This window comes from Microtus oregoni, unplaced genomic scaffold (assembly GCF_018167655.1).
Source record: "Microtus oregoni isolate MIOR12 unplaced genomic scaffold, Mior012 000052F_002, whole genome shotgun sequence".
NCBI classification, from domain to species: Eukaryota; Metazoa; Chordata; class Mammalia; order Rodentia; family Cricetidae; genus Microtus; species Microtus oregoni.
Genome location: NW_024543814.1, coordinates 864,735 through 883,229, shown reverse-complemented (window position 1 = coordinate 883,229; position 18,495 = coordinate 864,735). Strand labels below are relative to the sequence as shown.

At 43.1% G+C, this 18,495-nt stretch overlaps 1 protein-coding gene across 1 annotated transcript; it reads left to right on the top strand.

Moving 5' to 3' along the window:
• Window positions 1–1,634: 1,634 nt before the first annotated feature.
• LOC121437366 (CD40 ligand-like) lies at window positions 1,635–14,078 on the top strand. The gene is made up of 5 exons (XM_041637246.1): window positions 1,635–1,790; window positions 3,700–3,831; window positions 8,495–8,549; window positions 10,387–10,449; window positions 13,702–14,078. The coding sequence occupies exons 1-5, from the start codon at window positions 1,635–1,637 to the stop codon at window positions 14,076–14,078; spliced, it is 783 nt and encodes a 260-aa protein (XP_041493180.1).
• Window positions 14,079–18,495: the final 4,417 nt, after the last annotated feature.

Genomic DNA, 18,495 nt, shown 5'->3' with positions numbered 1-18,495 from the left:
TCAAAGTTTATCATTTGCTTTGAAGCCACCTCCTTAGCAGATGTAGTGAAAAGCTGCTCAAGTCTGGGCCCAGGACAGGATGCAGAGGCGTGGGAGGGGAAGCCAGCAGGTGCTAACTACACAGACAGACAGCGTGCCTCACAGAGCAATGTGACTATTTCCTATTTGTCTTCTAAAACAATTTTGTAGGAATCACCAAAGCAATTTTATCACAGTTTCTACATGAGGTCGGGATGTGAGAGAGGGGTTTCCACAGCCGAGTTTGGTTTGAATGCTATCTGATATGACATCACACAAGCTGTTCACACACGTGTAATCCTGCAATAGGGTCACAGCCTGAGATCACTTGGCCATGGTTATTGGTTTTTGTTTTTCATTATAAAAAGAGATAGCAATCATTTCAAAAACTCATTTCTTAGGCTAACAAAATCATTAAAAATAGGGATAACTGAGCCAGGTTAAAGGTGTGAGGCACACCTTTAATTTCAGCACTCAGGAGGCAGATGCAGGTGAATCGCTGTGAGTTCGAGGCCAGCCTGGTCTACAAACCAAGCTCCAGGACAGCTGGGGCTATTATACAGAGAAAACCTGTCTTGAAAAAAAAAAAAAAAAAACCAAAACCAACCAAACGGAAACAGTAGGGATAACTATATATTGTATAAGATGCCTCAAAAGTCTTTCATTTCCATCTTTGCCCAAACCTATGGGCTAAGGAAGGCAGGTAATTGCCCTTTGTGTCGGGGGTACTGAGACCTACAGGGGCAAAGTGATTGACTGGGGTTCTGTAAGAATTTATTGGTACAGAAAGGACTAGAAGCCAGGTTTCTCAGTTGAAGTTCATTTTCCTTATCCTTAGACACACAGCAGCACAACTGAGACCACGGAGACAGGCAGTGTGGCCAAATCAGTTTCCCCACTCTCACTTAGTCCCTTAAACTCTGTAGTTAGCCTTGCCTTTCAAAAAAGGGATTCTCCTCGAATTCTCTTTCCAGTTACAATTTATTCAACAAACAGGGAGCCCTCTTTTGCTTTATGACATACAGTTTTTGACTAGCAAAGCTACCAAGGTGTCATTGAGCTTAGATATTAAAGAAACAAAGTCTTGAAACACAGAGCACCAAATCAATCCATATTTTTTTCTAACATCTGTTCCTTTCCCCTTATGCCATGTTCCTGATATATTAGTAAGATTGAAATTGAAATGATTTTATTACTAGTGGACTCTTCTGTCACTTTCCTTGAAACTGGTGAGCCCCAAACTTTAGACACTGATAGGAAAATACTGCCATTGTCTCTTAAGAAGTCTGTGACATTTCAAGGCAAGAATGAATGTATGGAAGACGAAACTTGTTTCTTCTTTACTAACAAAAGGGAAAGCCTGGAAGTAAATGATATGGGTGCAATTTTTTTGTAAAAACAAAAAAAGGAAAGAAAAGAAAAGAAAAAACCTTTACGTAACTTTTTTTTTTTGGTAGCTGGGACAGAAGACTACGAAGCACATTTTCCAGGAAGTGTGGGCTGCGACGACTGTGCGCTCTTAACTAATCCTGAGTAAGGCAGCCACTTTGACAGTCTTCTCATGCTGCCTCTGTTACCTTCTTGGTCAGGAGACACCATTTCGACTCTAAGCCAGCATGATAGAAACATACAGTCAACCTTCTCCCCGATCCGTGGCTCCCGGACTGCCAGTCAGCATGAAAATTCTTCTGTATATACTTACAGCCTTTCTCATCACCCAGATGATTGGCTCGGCACTTTATACTGTGTATCTTCATCGAAGACTGGATAAGGTAAGGGGACCTACAAGTCTGCATTAACTAATCTGGACACTGGTTGATTCAAGTTCTACCCAGATGGTGGAGGACAGTAGAAACTTTAAGTGGATTAATAGTCTTGTTGCCTAGACAGTGGGGGTCTCACATTTTTGCCTCTGACTAAGGGATCTGAAGCCAGACAGCCTGGCTTCAAATCTTAGCTTGGCTCTTAACTGCTCTGAGATTCTGGGCATGCCAATTTGTATTTCTATTGCTCTTTCTACACCAAGAAAATAGAGATGAAAATGGGTCTCCTGCCAGAGATCAGATGAATCTAGCCCCGTAAATCACTTGGAATAGTGCCTGGTACATAGTAAGTGCCAGACCAGCAGCAGTTATGGTGATTTTCTATAATTTGCTTCATAAAGTAAACTCTTTTTTTCCCCATGAAGACAACATTTTTCTTTAAAAATTTGACCGAGACAAAAAGAACATTGATTTGGTCTGAAATTCCATTGTGTTTTGGATTAGTACAGATATGTACCATCACCTCCATTTACAGATTTTTAAAAAAATCAGAATGTACAATTCTTCAATGTCAACTGCCATTGTAAGTGGCTCTGTTGTCCTCTGAGGTGTCTTCCACACTTAAATGATTGGGTATACAGGGAAAAGAGAGGACAGGGAGAGAATAGACTGTGTAGAAAAAGATAACTTCAGGGCTTACCTTATATCCAATGTATTGGTTCACTTCCAGTGAGGAGCATGCGGGTTGTGTCACAAAATGACAATCACAAGACTAGGAGAAAAGTCTCGAGTATCTAGCTGTCCCTAAAGTCTGGAAGTAAGGACAATGGCTAGGCATCACCTGGATGGCTGGATTTTTTTCTGGGATCATTGGCTAGCCTTTCTTGAAATGGGGGCCTAAATGAAGGTCATGAAGTTCCTATCAGTATAAGGAGAGGCAGTGACGGGTTTTGAGAGCAGAGACAATCTGCTTGCCTACTCGAACTGGACTTCACTGCTGGGCAAAGAGACAGGTTCTGGGTCTGATTGTTTACCTATTTGGTGGGCTCTGTCAAATGGCTGTCTATAGGCCTGGAGGATAATGGGGAAACTATAACCCATATAGACTCAAATGTGCTATTTGTTCGGTTGATTTTGGATTTTTCTTTTCATTTTTGAGACAGAGTCTCAAAATGTAGTCCCAGAATAGTCAGGAACTGACCATAGATAAACCAGACTGACCTTTAACTCCCAGCAACACTCCCGCCTCGGCCTAGCAAGTGCAGGGGTTGTAGGCATGTTCTTTCATGACTGTATCAGTTCTTGTTTTGAAAGCGGATAATCTCCACTTAAAGACAAAAGCGTGGTATGGAATTAGTTGACAACACAAGTTAATAGCATACATTTAATTACTCCAATATTGGAAAAGTAAATATCTCATTCACTTCGGGGCTGAGAGAGAATTTCTTAAGCATGCAAATGCTTTCTACAAGTATTAGAAAAATGAGAGATATAATTATAAATCCACGTTAGAGATGAACTTCTTTAGAAAGCCCCATGTTGTGAGCACTGCCATGAAGGAGGCAAACTAGCTGAGCAGCAAACTGTGTTATGGCTGATGGGAAATAGGACAATTATAGGATATTGCTGTTGTGGTACATTAAAAACATAGACACCTTATGATGAAAGGTCGCTAGAGTGGTCATGATTTCTATCCAGAGACGTTAGATAACATGACATCTGAATCACTGGCTTTTTAAGGTTGCTAAATGGCAAGCATCAAACAGCAATAATCCAACATAATAACTTCTAATATCCCCCATTTATGCTCTCCAAGCCGTCCTCTCTTCGGGGCTGTGAAGAGAATGTGGAGGCAGACATCATTAGCCGTATTCTTCCTCACGATGACATTTCTCATAAGCCTGCTATTTCACAACAGGTAGAAGAGGAAGTAAGCTTTCATGAAGATTTTGTATTCATAAAACAGCTACAGAAATGCATCAAAGGAGAAGGATCCTTATCCTTGCTGAACTGCAAGGAGGTAAAAAGGAGATATGAAGACCTCGTCAAGGTAAGGTGCTCAGCTCCTGGAGGATTCATTCCACTGCAAACTTTCAGCACGTTTCCCAGCTCTGCGAGCTAAATTCTGACACTAGAAATGTTCCAAACTGTAATCAGGGGTGGTGGTCACACCTTCAAGGGCAATGCCCTAGAGGACACAGTAGGATGACAAACTGACCCACGTTCTAGGCCAGTTTGTTCCACAGAGTGAGACATTCTTAAACTGGGTTCTATGTGAGCACACGTGCTCATAAATCCATGTATGCATACACACATAGGTGGGTGTGGAAATGCGCACATACGAAAAGCACAAAACGAAGACAGTGCCTTCGGGTAAAATGAAGCTAAAAGTTGGACCTGTTCACATCACTGCAATAGAAAAGGGGTTCTCTGGAGAAAATGCATCCCTGCATGCACAGTGACACACACATGCGACTCCCACACAGTAGTTATGCAGTGCATCCAGTTAGAGTTTTGTATTTCTGCATTTATCATTCATCCATTGATATCTTCCCATCGTGAGACCAGGCTCCCAGCTCCAGCTGGTAGTGAAAGTCATAACTTGGCAGGCCATAAGGGAAGGTCTTTTCTGTCCTGTCTTCAGTGCTTATGGTGATTCCGTGAGAGTGTGGTCTTCCCTTCTGTTGCATGGGAAGAGGTGGATGCCCGTTCTCCGTGCCACTCACAGTAGAGCCCGTGCAACACTGCTCGCTTATGGAGCGGGTTCAATCTAAAGGTTCGAAGCTTTCTAAACAACCCAGCTGTTGTCCAGCTTACTACTAACTGAGTATCAAATACATGAATTTCCAGAATTTTTCCATTTATTTGTTCACTACAAACATGAGCTTAAGGTGTTCCTTTTCCCCCCTGAAACAGAACATCAAAAACTCTCCTGCCGCTTCCCTTCAGAGTGCTGATGACCTTTGGTCATCCATTGGTAGTTTAGGAGCTGCTCTAAGAGACAGCACCCACTTCCTGTTGAGGGCAGCTCTGAGTCCACTGGGCGGTCATCTGAACAAACCAACAGAAATTCACTCTTTTTGTTGTTGTTTTAGAGTTTTCGAGACAGGGTTTCTCTGTGTAACAGCCCTAGCTGTCCTGGAACTAGTTCTTGTAGACCAGGCTGGCCTCAAACTCCATGGAGATTTGCCTACCTCTGCCTCCCGAGTGCTGGGTTTAAAGGTGTGAGCCACCACTGTCCAGTTCCGGAATTCATTCTTATATAAAGATAATGTGTAATCAAATAATGGAGCAAAGAGAGTAAGATCTTACTTCATTTGTAAATTTGAGACACACGTGGAAGTCAGAGGACAACTTGCAAAACTTGATTCTCTCCTTTCACCACATGGGTCCTGCGGATCAAATTCAGTTCCTCATGCTCGGCAGCTGGTCTTTGCCCGCTGAGCCACCTCATCGTCCTCTTTAGATCTTACTTGTGAATTTAATACGTATTTTCCTGTGCTGTCAACAAGATGTAATTTAATCCAGTGAAGAAGATTTTAAAAGCTTATTCCTGGGCCGCTTACTGGGATCAGAATACAGCTCAAATCTGCCACTGTCTTTTAAGTTCTTTATACTAAACTAGAATTTATTTATTTAGATTTTGGAGACAATTTTGTATAGCCTAGGCTGGCCTTGAACTTGCTATGTAGCTGAACATTTGCACTCTTGATTCTCCTGCTTCTAACTTTTGGCATGTACCACCATGTCCAGATTAATCCAGGTTTTGTTGTTTCCATTCTCTCTACAAGGCCTAATTGTTTTTCAAGTTAACTTTTTATTATGCAAGGTTATAATACACCTTGTATAAACACCTGTATTGCAGAATCTATGATTTAGATAAAACCTCCATCACTTTTATTCGCAAGATTGGTAAATTCAGAAAACATCTTAGGTTTCTGCGGGGCTTATAGAGTTGTGGATGTAATATAAGGTATTGTGAGGTATCTCTAATTTTAATGTGCATAAAGTTGTGTCAAAGATGATGGTTGATAATCCCAAATAGACTAATGATTATGTTTTGCTGAACAGCCTTGGGTAAATGATTTCATCCTCTGAGCCGCAGTTACTCTTGTATTGCATAAGGGGATGAGACTCTGTAAGAACACTACCAGCTCTGGTCTTCTGTTACTATGTGAACAATCCTCAATTTCCTTGAATGGCAGTGAAAGTGGCTTGGTCCCCTTCCCCCCATTTTTCTTTCTTACAGAGAGGTTTCACAGGTGACCTGCCAATTCCCTTTGCCTTCATTTAGGTCTGATGTGGAAAGTTTCCAGAATCATCTACCCAGGATAGGAGTAAGGAAGAGTCAGTCCTGTTTATATGAAAAAGAAAGTAGAACGGTTTTTAGGCACATCAGGCAAGGCCCTAGTAACGTGCTATGCCTGTCTGGAATGCCCCTTGCATCTACTGCAGCAGCTATAGAGCCCCAGGCAAAGCATCACAGCTTTTCTCTACCCTAGGCTAAGATCTTCTATCTTGGTCCCCGTATAGATCACCATTTCCCTAGAGATTGGACTCCGAAACAGTATCTGGAACTGCTTAGGCCAGCACGTCAAGTATAGACTAAATCCAGATTAGATCTGTGTTTCCTCAGCTAATATTAGTGGATTTGGGAACATGATCTGGCTGGCTCGGAGTAACCTTGAAGTCACAGGGTCTGATGGGATCCTAGAACTAACCAGATGCAATTCTTAGTTCTTAGAATTTCTATCTTCTCTCCACTATCTCTAAAAAAGTGGTCACCCAATTTTTATTTAAATACTTCTCATGACTAAAAGCTCACTAACTTCAGAGACAAATATCACAGAGATGGGAGTCGGGGCTCATGATAGGGCAGGTGGAAGCACCACTTTGAACAGCATAGTTACACATTGAAATCTACTTCACTCCGTGTCTAGAGGGGTCAGTTTCTAGGTTATCTGTCTACCAATGCCCGAGGTGCCTTTGATGGCATCAAATCATTTCCATAAAGGGTGCTATATCCATACCTGCCAAGTAGGTTTCCATTGAAAGAGAAATCATTAATCCAAGATTTCTCTGAAGTTTGACTTTTAAAAGTCTATCAGTTTAAGTGAAAAGTGAAGAAAAAAAAAAGGCTCTGAGGAGTGTGGCTTGGGGAAAGTTCACAAAAAGGCAAAACTGGGTGCATAAAAGACAAACTTTGCTGACTTCACGTTTTCATCTGGGCCAGGCCCCAAGATCGCTGCAACCATCTAGCCTGAAGTAGTATCTTAACTTCCATCATCACACACCAGTGGTTGAAAGACACCAAACAGTCATTTGTTTACTTGTTAGCTCACAAACATTTTCCTGTTGCCGCATTGCCGTGGTGCCCCACAGCAGCTCAAATGGAAAGTTGGTCTGTGGAGCCCATGTGAACATCTGTGGAGCCCATGTGAACGTTTTAAGGCTCAGATTCCCCTTTGGGTCTCTGCGCCTTATGCCCTCACATCTGGCAACCGAGCTGAGCGCACAGCTGTGTTAGTCAAGACTAACACCACAAATGCCTTCTTGGAGTGAGGAAAGCGGGGGAAGGGCCCTGCAGACATTAGGTTCCGGGAATGTTAAGGAGCACAGGACTATTAGGTGTGGAAACACTACTGTTTTCTTTCCCCTCTTGTTCAGAATCGAGCGGTGAAACAGACTGAGCCAGGTCTGGAAATGCGGTCCTGTGTTCTGTACTTCATTTAATTCTCAGACCCTTTAGGTAACCTCATTCTTGCCAGACCTTTCATTCCCCCTCCTTAAAATGGCGGCGATAGCCTTTATCATCTCTCAGTCTACATAGAAGGAAGTCTGTGTTAGCTTCCTTAAGCGTGACTAGCATTCTGTCGCCTCCTAAGTAGAAGAAATCTTTAAGTGTTGCACTAGCTAGTCATTGTGATACATGGCTAAAATCAGCATCTGGGAGGTAGGAGCAAGAGGACCAGGAAGTCAAGATCACTGTCAGCTTTGAAACAAGTCCAAGATTAGCCTAGGCTGCATGAGAACCTGTCTTAAAAACACAAAACCATATGCATGGGATTGTCAAAAACGAAATAAAAATCTTAAAAGAAAAACAAGAAACTACGTGTTTTGAAGACCATCACCAGCATTAGAAGAAGATGGCCTATATTTTCTGAATGTTGATTACTCTAAATAAGTCCAGGCCATACGGGACAGCTACCACAAAAGCACAATCAAAGTAAAAATCTGGATTTCTCTCCCGTGATCATATTCAAATCTATCCCTGCGAGGTTTCCAAGCAATCTCATTGGAACAGACCCATACCCTGCATCGTGTCTGATAATATTCTGTGTGCCAGCTCCCAGTGTTGAGTTATTGCCCCATTCAGCATTATTTATCAATATCCGTCAAAAGGCAGGGAGGCCAGGGTCATAGCAAGGGTCAAAATCACAACCTCTGGTCTGGGGAAAGCACTGTAATGGAGATAATAAGGCCTGGATTTTGCTTCCAGGGTCTCCCCTGAGTTTTCTGGGCTGTCAGCTCATCTGTCAGAGACAGGTACTCTCAATTGCTATGATGGAATTAACGACAGCATCTTCGTCTATATTATAATCCTCACCAGGCGCAGACAACATGGTACTGACAGTTGCCAAATGAATGAGCCCTTGAAAACCCCTAAAGCAGAGCTTCTGCCAACTAATCTTTTGCAATGCTTCTCCTTTTAGGGTGTAAGTTTAAACACAGAAGAGAAAAAAGAAACCAGCTATGAAATGCAAAAAGGTATGTTGCTATTTACCAATTTCTATAAATGCTTAAAGGGCACACAGAAGCTTTAGGTTGACCACATGAACTAGGGAATACTTAGCCCTGGAAATAAAATAAAAGATATTGGTCGAATTGGTACCTTCTCAGGCCTTAGTGACACAGAAAGGCTTTCATGTCCACCTTGATGAGGATATTTTCCTGTAATATTGATAATATAATATGAAGGAACCCCACCTCCAATACCCTTATCCAAACAATCACACAATCTGGCTCCACCTTCAGAGCACCAGATTACAAGAAAGTAATCATTTGGCAAAAAATGGCATTCATCATTCAATGACAACTATTTTGTGGGAGGACAGTACCCAGAGGGTCTCCTGGATCAATGAATGCGATGCTCCATTCTCATCTTTGCCTGTTCTTGAAGTGAGTGTGTCCTAGATAGCTAGAGGTCATGAAGGGACCTTAATGGCCCTCAAATCCAGTACACCTCTGAGAATATGAATCCCCTTTGAAGCAGAACTAAACAGATGACCCCTTCTCAGACATAGCTAGAGATAGAATACCTTATACTTAGTGAGACAACCTGCTCTATCTTTGAACAGCTCTAAGAATTATATTAAAGTCAACATCTACCCAAAAACATCTTGCCCCAAATTTTGTTCCTTGATTGTCTACTTACTGGATACCTTTCTGTTCTTTGAGTCTATATTATGCAAAGAATAATTACTTCCCTATATGATGAAGACAGCAACCACGACCCTGCGTTCCCAGTGAACTTTTCTATCTATGCTGAATATGCCCAGTACTTTCCACTGTTCCCTCCATGATCCTTCCCAGGTTCTTTCCTCTCCCAGTCATGTTCTTTTCTGAACACAGCTCTCTCCAGGTCCCTTTAGAATATCATACCCCCAAACCAGTGATGTGTGGAGTGACTTGAGTAGCAGCAAAAGGGAAAGGGGGTGCTGCTGCAGAAACTATGACATTACAAAGTTATTGAACACAATGTTGTAGCTACACAAATCTAATGCACATGAGGACATGCATACATATAATGGTATAGACACAATTTTCTTAGGTGAAGAGGGTGCTCAGAACCTGTTTTAAGCACTGGTCTGTTGCCAAAGGCTCATCTGATTTCCCTGAAGCTTTCCTCCTTACAGTGACTGCAAGACATGTTCCATGATGCTGTATTATCTGCTAATTACAGTGAGATTTTAAGGAAAAGCCCCTGTGGATGCTTGTCTTTAGACAAATCATAAATTTGACCAAATTGGTCTTTCAGATTATGCATGGTTTTGTCATCAAAACATCCTCCATAATATACCTACAACATTCTCAGAATCAGGCTCATAACTGGAAAGAAAGCACCCACAGTTTCTATACTTAGGAAATGAGTACTTTTATTTGGGAAGCAAGGCTCTTGCAAGACAAAGAGAGCTCAGTGTCGTAGTGTGAAAGTCATTTGACCAAATCAGACATGATAATCATATTACTAACTCAGTGCCCAGGCACAGCAGTGGTGCCCACTACCACTTCAGTGTATGGCAAGTGTTCTTAAAAGCACAATTCAAGGCAGATTTAATGAAAGCAAATATTGTAGCCTCTGTCCATCTGAGGTAAGCAGAATTGAGCATTGAATATCAGGAAAAGGGATCAATGGAAACAGCCAATACAGTTTTTAAGGTATTAGAAGCCACCCTTCCCTTCAATGGGAAGGATTGCTGGACCAGTTTTCCATCCTTTAAGGTAAACTCAGTCACTATTCCGCTGTTGTAAAACTGGACCCATTAGTTCCACACGCAGTTGTAGGTTTCCTTGGCCTGACAGTATGTTTTTGGTTTCATTTCAGGTGATGAGGACCCTCAAATTGCAGTACATGTTGTCAGTGAGGCCAACAGTAAAACAACATCTGGTAAGTCCCATAGCATCTGAGTGAAAGCCACCTAGGTGTGTGAGTATGTGGGCATGTGTGTGGGGGGTACCCCAAAGCTATGCGGCCTAATCATTAGGCACTTCTCTTCCTCCAGGGACCAATTTACAAACCTACCCATATAACTCTCACACGCTGTCCTTTGTCATCAAAGTCAGCTCAAATGCACAGATGGGACTTAGAGCGACAAAAGGAGGTGGGAAAGAGTCCCGATGTTCTCATTATGTTTTTGCTCAGTAGCTGATTCTAAATGACGAATGACTGGGTGGGGGAACCATTATTTCGCAAGCATAAAAAGAGATGGCAGGTAGTGACCTCCTTACTGGGGACATCTCTCCTCCTAAGCCCTCCTCACTGTGTATAAATGGGTCCCAGGAGGTCTTTTTGTGTCATCTGTCAGTCCCTGTATGATTAACCCCAGCCTCAGTGGGGCCGACCTTAGGGAAATTAAAGGCAAAATCATTTTGTAACGATCAATAGGCGCGAAGATGTTAGATTTTTCAATGAAGTAACAACAGATGGCATACTGTGATCTTTTCAGCAAGGAATGCCTTTATTTCCATACATATCCTATTCTCATCCTAGCCCCTATTTTATTTCCATATATCTGCTAACATCATTCCAGGTCCTATTCTTCCTCAAATCTCTAGCTTGTGATAGCCGATGCTGTAGAGTGGATCACATCTGTAGATGAATGTAAACATGTATGCTAGCATAAAATTCCCCATGTATATAAAGGCATGGACAACTGCATTCTAAATTATGTGTGTGCATTTGTACGTGTGTGTGTGTGTGTGTGTGTGTGTAAGAGACGAAGACAGAAACACAAAGGAAGACACAATCATGTCTCTGAGGTGACTTGAGCCCCTCAGTGGCTATACCACAGAAGCACATGCATTGTATTGTGGTTCATGGTACAGACGTAAGCATTCTGGTTAAGGAATTTGGGAACACTAGGTTCGAGAGCCACAAGCCAGTTAAAACTGACTGAGGTGGTTTTCTTTCTCACATACTCCACAGGGTAGCTTTGAATATCAATCAGCTAATGTGGGAGACGAGTTACACACTGTCAAGCTACGCTATTTCAGAATAAGATGCCAGTACTTAGCTTACTTCACTGAGCTATCCAGAGAGACATAAAGTTCTTCATAGAGACCAGTTGTTCCTATAACATTTATTAAATTTTCTCATAGAACATTCTCTTAAAACATGCTTATGGGATAACACCACAATTATTTCTGTGGCAGGGAAGCCATTCACACGATTTATTCACTTTTGCATTAAATTACAACAGAGAAACCCTTTAGAATCACTTCCTACTGATCTTGGTCAAGTGGTACCTATGGAATTCTGACTTCTTTGAAAGGCCTAGAATGGGTACTGCTTGTGAAATATCTCACAAGTCTATATCACAGTAGATCTACACAGGACAAAGTAGGAAAGATATAGTCCAGTACACCGCAACTGCGCATTTTTGTCTTTTCTAGACGTGACGCTACAAACTTGACCAACATGCCCTAGCAAGAACTACAATGAAGTAAGGAATTAAGTCAAAAAACAGAGCCTAGTGGCACACATCTGTAATCTCAGCGCTAGGGATGGAAGCACAAAGATTAGATGGTTAAGATCATCCTAGTCTACAAAGCAAATTCTAAGCTAACCGGGCATACATGAAATCCTGTGCCCCCCAAAGGGGAGGAACCTCAGGAGACAGAGGCAGGTAGATCTCCCTGAGTTCTAGGCTTGCCTGGCCTACAAAACAAGTTGCAGGCCCGCAAAGGATTTGTACTGAGACCCTGTCTCAAAAAAGAAAAAAAAAATGTAAAGGGGAGACCTAATTCATTAAACAGAATCAAATTGCCCAAATGTGAAAACATCATAAACAAACGCCCTTTATGGAGAAGTTGGAGTACCCAGAAATATCAGGCACGGTGAGATGCCTTCTTATACAAAAAGAGAAGTCTGGAAAAAGAAGTATCTTATGCCCTAGTTAATGTAAGGCCATCAAATAAAATATTTGGAAAATCTCAAGAAAGCAAATATACCAATACTTTTACTTCTCCCCACCTCCCACCCCTTACCCCATCAAACTGAGCTTTCTGTGGAAGCTGAGATTTGAAATTGGGTACACACACGGCTTTGAACCCACTCAACATCTCAGCAGAGAAAATGGCACACTGTTGGTGGGGACTCTGCCGTAGCCACAAGACTATGGGTACTTTCAAGTTGGTGGCACCCACTCCAATGAGAGATGAAAACCCAGTTAAGTGAGCACATGGTTTATTTTCATACTTCCTCGCCTAATTTAGACTTGGTCGTGGGAGGCAAGTCAGGTTTGCAAGAGCGTAAGGCAGGAGGAAGAAATGGGGTCTTGTCTCTGAGTTGTTGCTAAACTTGGTAGACAGACAACTTTTTGTAGAATTCATGATAAGCTAAGTATTCACACTCACATGAGTAAGATTTATATGCTATGCATAATTCTGAAATCATTTGCACTTCATTTTAAACCATTCATTTATTTATGTTTCCATATGTATGCCTGTATGAATGTACACATAAGTGGGGGGCAATGGGGGTATACAAAGACCAGAAGAGGCTACCCTCTCTCATCACCCTTCATCTGTTCCCCTGAAGCAGGGGTGTTCCTTGAGCCTGGGACTCATGTTTTCTGTAGGGTGAATGCCAGCATGTCCCAGGGCTCTTCTTTAGAGTCCACCTCTTCAGTCCCCTTTGTGTTGTCGTTTTGAGACAAGGTCTCACTTAACTCAGGTGAGTCTCAAAGTGGCCAAAGATAACACTGACCTTGAGCTTGACATTCCCTGCCTCCGTGTGAGAATTCTAGGTGCACATCCCTTGCCTGGCTATCTTAAATTCAAGGATACACTGGTTCAAAGAACTCTAAAGCGAGAAACCTTGCTGTCATCTGCTACTTTAACTTTTCCAAGTCTCTGAAATATACTTTCATACTGTCCCTGTTCTGTTGCCAAGGGACTTAGGCTTGGGGTGATCAAGTGACTCGCCCAAGTTTGAAGAAAAGCCAGGCTGAAAGCTGACAATGCCTCTGAAGCCCATGGAGAATTGGTATCTATGTTCACCGTGCCTCTGATGGCCACAAGAGGCCTTGAGAATTAGTTCTCACATAAAGTGGGCCTCCAACCTCCCACTGTATTTCCTGTTAGAATATATGCCATGCTAGGCTTCTGCTCACCAGGGATTTCCTTCTCTTTGTTACAGTTCTACAGTGGGCCAAGAAAGGATATTATACCATGAAAAACAACTTGGTAACACTCGAAAGTGGGAAACAGCTGACCGTTAAAAGACAAGGACTCTACTATGTGTACACCCAAGTCACCTTCTGTTCTAATCAGCAGCCTTTGAGTAAAGACCCATTTTTAGTCAGCCTCTGTCTGAAGTCCACCAGCGGATCTGAGAGAATCCTACTCAGGGCGGCAAACACGCACAGTTCCTCCAAGCCCTGCGGCCAACAGTCTGTTCACTTGGGAGGAGTGTTTGAGTTGCAAGAAGACTCTTCTTTGTTCGTCAACGTGACTGATGCAAGCCAAGTGATGCATGGAGTCGGCTTCACATCTTTTGGCTTGCTCAAAATCTGAACAGTGTGCTGTCCCAGGCTGCAGCAGGGCTGATGCTGGCAGTCTTCCCCACACAGAAAATCAGTTAGGACTCGCCCCCTGTTGACTGCCTATTTATAACCCTTGGACCCTCCTCACAGAGAACTATTTATTATGTACCCCAAGGCACATAGAGCTGAGATAAGAGAATTACAGGGCAGGCACAAATCCTAATGGACCCTGCTCCCTAAGAGCTTGTAACCTGAAGCAGAACCTCTACTGATGCCTGCAGCCAGAGAGCCCTAAGGAAAGGCAAAGGCATGAAGCACAGAGGGCAGAGCGCAGATGAAAGAGCAGATAGCGGAGCGAGCTCGGCTGTGTTGCTTCAGGAGCGTGTCTTTCAGTGGACAGTGCACTTGGCTTACCAGGAAAGATGCACAAGGGCCGCTGTGAGCCTTAGCTCACCATCTGTTATGGTTGGCTTGGGGTTCCCTGTGGCCCCAAGAGGCCAGTTTCTAAGGTCTCCCAGGGAGAACTGAGAAAGTCTGCCTCTACCTCCCCCCCCCAATACCCAACACTCAGTCTTTACATCTCTCCAATCTCTCTCTCTGTCTCTCTCTCTCTGTCTCTCTCTCTGTCTCTCTCTCTGTCTCTCTCTCTGTCTCTCTCTCTCTCCCTCTCTCTCTCCACACTCACACATGCACACACACACACACACACACACACACACCCCACATAGAGCCATGCTCTTACTGACTGGTTCTCTTATTCTCTACCCTGTCCCTGTCTCCAGCACCGTCAGGGCAGTGTAGACAGCAGCTCCTGGCCTGGCTATTCCTCCTCGTGGGACGACTGTATTTAAAGGAATCTGTTGTAGCTCCCTGCAGTCTCCATTGTTTCTGTAGTGAACCTAATGATTATGTCATTATTTATTTTTGAATAATAAAGAGCCTCTACCGTGTTATTGCTGTTGTTTAGTACTTATAGCTCTGCACCAACTCAGGTTGAGAAGGTGAGTAGTGAAGGGAGTTTTGCCAACTTTTTTTTTTTTTTTTGCTATTACCGTAAACGTAGTTCTCAAGCTGAGCACGCAGCGAGCTATCTTAGTGACAGCATGCTCTCTGGAAGTCTGCCATAGCCTTTGATAGATGACATGTAAGCCTGGTCGGTGAAAGCAATCTGAGCTTCTACTTCCAACTTGCCCTGTAAAAGTTGCAAGAGACTGACATTTTCAAAATTGATCACAGCTAAGAGGGACTGGAGAGAGAGCCTTAAATGAGAAGCAGTATCAAAGCTTTTTTACAACTCTTTAGGTGGCTTGACTCTAAGCAGGAGGAAATGGAGCTGGAGCATCACTAGGGTGATTATTGGCCCTAGAGCCTTCCCGCTCAAGTCCACCTCTAACTGTGCTGTAAGAAATGAGGATATAAGAAATTCAATTGAATTGGTAGAATATTTTGCTTAACAGAAACACATTCATCGAAAAAAATACTGCTGTGGAAATGAGAAAGGGAAGGAGGAAGGGTATTTCCTCATGTCCCTGCTCTTTAATATCGTGAAGGGCACAGCAACGTGTTGACTGGAGCTCTCGCATTATAAAAACCCAGCGTAATGCTGACGCCATGTCGGACAAACTCGTGTGTCTGCACACAACCCGCAACAAGAGACCTTTGTTATGAGCAAGAGTGATGTTCGTGGGTTTAGGAACTAACCAGAAATTATGTGCACCATGCATTTGTGCCCTCCCGGAGCAAACATCCTTCTACTATATTCACTTATGAAGCGGGTCAGGGTGGCTCAGCTGCAAGGTACTTCCCTGGCAAGTGTGACACCCTGGGGTCCATGTAAAGCACTGTAAAAAAAAAGCCTCAGCTGACAAACCTCCACCTAAGAGGCTTGAAGGAAATGAGACGGCAACCTAGTAATGGTGGCCATGATGCTCTTCCTTTCTTAGGAAGGCCAGACTCTTAAGCCTGCTTTAAGGAAGGAACCAGCTCAGTCAAAATGGAGAGGAACAAAACATATATCATGATTCTCTCTTCTTTACAGCAGTGGAATACCCATGTTGGGGAATAATCTTCCTTATGCGTTTTGTCTGAGTTAGATAGTAGGGATTGTGTGGGCAAGAGCCATCACTGGTTTAGTAGAGTTTGTTGCCTGGATAGATTTATTTTTATTTTACTTTTATACATTGTAATTAAAGTATAATTACATCGCATTATCCATTCCCTTTCCTACCTATAGCGCTGCCCAAGTCCCCTCCCTCCAACTCCTGCCATGTCCCTCCCCTCTCAAATTGATGACAGTCTCTTTTTTTTGATTTTTAGTGTTACATATATATGAATTTATAAGGATGCACAAGTACATAATTATAACCCACTGAGTTTGTTTTTGTTGTTTATGTGTATATGGTTTCAGGGATGCTCACTTTGTAAACAGTATCTCCTAGAACTGTCTGTACAAACAAGACCAGAACATGCAGGCAGATTTTTTAAAATAATCTTTATAGATGCATGCTCTCTGAATTTAAACATTCCCCCTGTGTTTTAACCTGCCTTTCTTTTCCTTGGGAGCCATTAGCTTCCAAACAAGTTCTACTTGTAGTAAGGAACATTTTTCAAAAAAGCAGGGGTGGGATGGTGGTGTACACCCGAGACAGCAGCATAGTTTGGGGGAGAGGAAGGAAGATAGCAGCAAATTCAAGGCCAAGCTGGTTTACATAGTGAGATCCAGGCTAGCCAGGGTTGCACATTCAAAGAAAGACCCTTAGATTTTAATTAAATTAAATTTAATTAAATAGTTAAATGTTTGTAACCAGAAGTAATATCATTGACGTAAAACACTGCATTTTTTTGTTCAAGTCCATGGAGGCATATCCCTTTCTGAATGGAGACAGAGGAGGAGTGGACGGGGAGAGGGGAAGAAGGGAGGTGGAGGAGGGAATGGGAAGAGAGGAGGGAGGGGAAACTGCGGTTGGTATATAAAATAAATAAAAAATTGTTAATAAAGCAAAATAAAAACCAGTGCATTTTCTAGGCTGCCTCCTGTTTTCCTATAATCTCTACTGCCCTCTAGATGCCACTTCCCACAGCGCCACCCTGGACCTTTTTGTCCAGTCTTCCACCCCAAGTAGCCAAAGGCCCTCAGCCTCTCACCTCGTTTCCTCAAGGTCCCCTTGCTCTTCTGAAAGACTGGGGTGCAGGCCTTCCCCTTCTCCTCTATGCCATAGGATCTCTCTGCTAGAGTCATGGTTTTAACAACCACCTTCAATTGATTGCTGAAATATTTTTGGGATGCCATTGTTTGGGGTTTTGTTTGCTTTGGCTATGCTTTTGGAGACAGGGCCTCCCTCAGTAGCCCAGGCTGGCCTAGGCCTCACTATGTATTCCTTGCTGGGCTCAAGTCTGTAAAGATCTTCGTGCTTCCAATTCTCATACTCCAGGGATGGCAGGAGCGAGCCTGTATACTCAGGTAATAGCTTCAGTAATTGCCCTGCATCTCAGCAGTGGGCTCAGACCCTTAGACCCAATGCACACAGATGAACCCCTGTTCCTTTTGTCTGTGTGATGGATGGCTCTTTCAATGTTGGTCATTCCACTGAATGCCATCTTCCTCGACCCTGTTCAGCAAACCAGAACCCTGACTTGACCAAGAGTCTTCCTGCCTCCACCTCCCAGGCGCCTGTGCCACCATTCCTGGTTTGTTCAATACTAGGGGTTAAGCCCGAGGCTTCATGCATGCTAGGCAAGTGGCTGAGCCGCAATCCTAGCCCACGGTGCTTTATAACCCTATCACTTCTATATTCCATGGAATGGTGGAGCAGGAATGATTGAAATGATCATTTTTCTAAATAAACAGAAAATGAACACAGTATCAAATACTGCTGTCTTTGCTATTAGATAGGAAGCAGGTAACCACAAAATGCAAATGTGTGCTGTGACAGGCTTTCAGCACAGGAGCACCCCACTTAAGGGGAAGCAGCTGTGGGCTCCTGTGGGCTCGGCTTTTTTCTTTTAGGCCATCAACCAGCTCCCAAATCATGACACAGAGGCTTATTAGTTATAAATGCTTGCCCTAGATTAGCCTCATTTCTGGATAGCTTTTTTTTTTTCACTTAGCCTGTTTCTCTTTATTGATCTTTTTGCATCAGGACTTATTACCTTTCTTTCTTCCGTATATCTCACTTGCTCTGTTTCTCCGCATAAGCTGGCTGGCATCTGCCCAGCTTCTTGGTCTGGGCATGTCCCTCCTCCTCCTTCTCTCATTCTTCCCTTCTCTCTTCTCAAAGCTAGATATTTTTTCCTTCTATTTATCCTCTCTCAGCCGACCAGCCCTGCCTAGTCTTCCTTTCTTTGCCCAGCTGCTGGCATTAAGCTCTTTTTTAGCCCAATCAGGTGCCTTGGGCAGAGAAGGTGAAACAAATGCCACACATCCTTCCATTGTCAAACAAATATGGTGT

Bases quoted from the DNA above. Each gene is read 5' to 3' on its own strand.
- LOC121437366 (XM_041637246.1), top strand. From the start codon at position 1,635: ATGATAGAAACATACAGTCAACCTTCTCCCCGATCCGTGGCTCCCGGA. The intron at 1,791-3,699 runs GTAAGGGGACCT...ATTTCACAACAG, and splicing joins TTCATCGAAGACTGGATAAG to GTAGAAGAGGAAGTAAGCTT. The intron at 3,832-8,494 runs GTAAGGTGCTCA...TTCTCCTTTTAG, and splicing joins GATATGAAGACCTCGTCAAG to GGTGTAAGTTTAAACACAGA.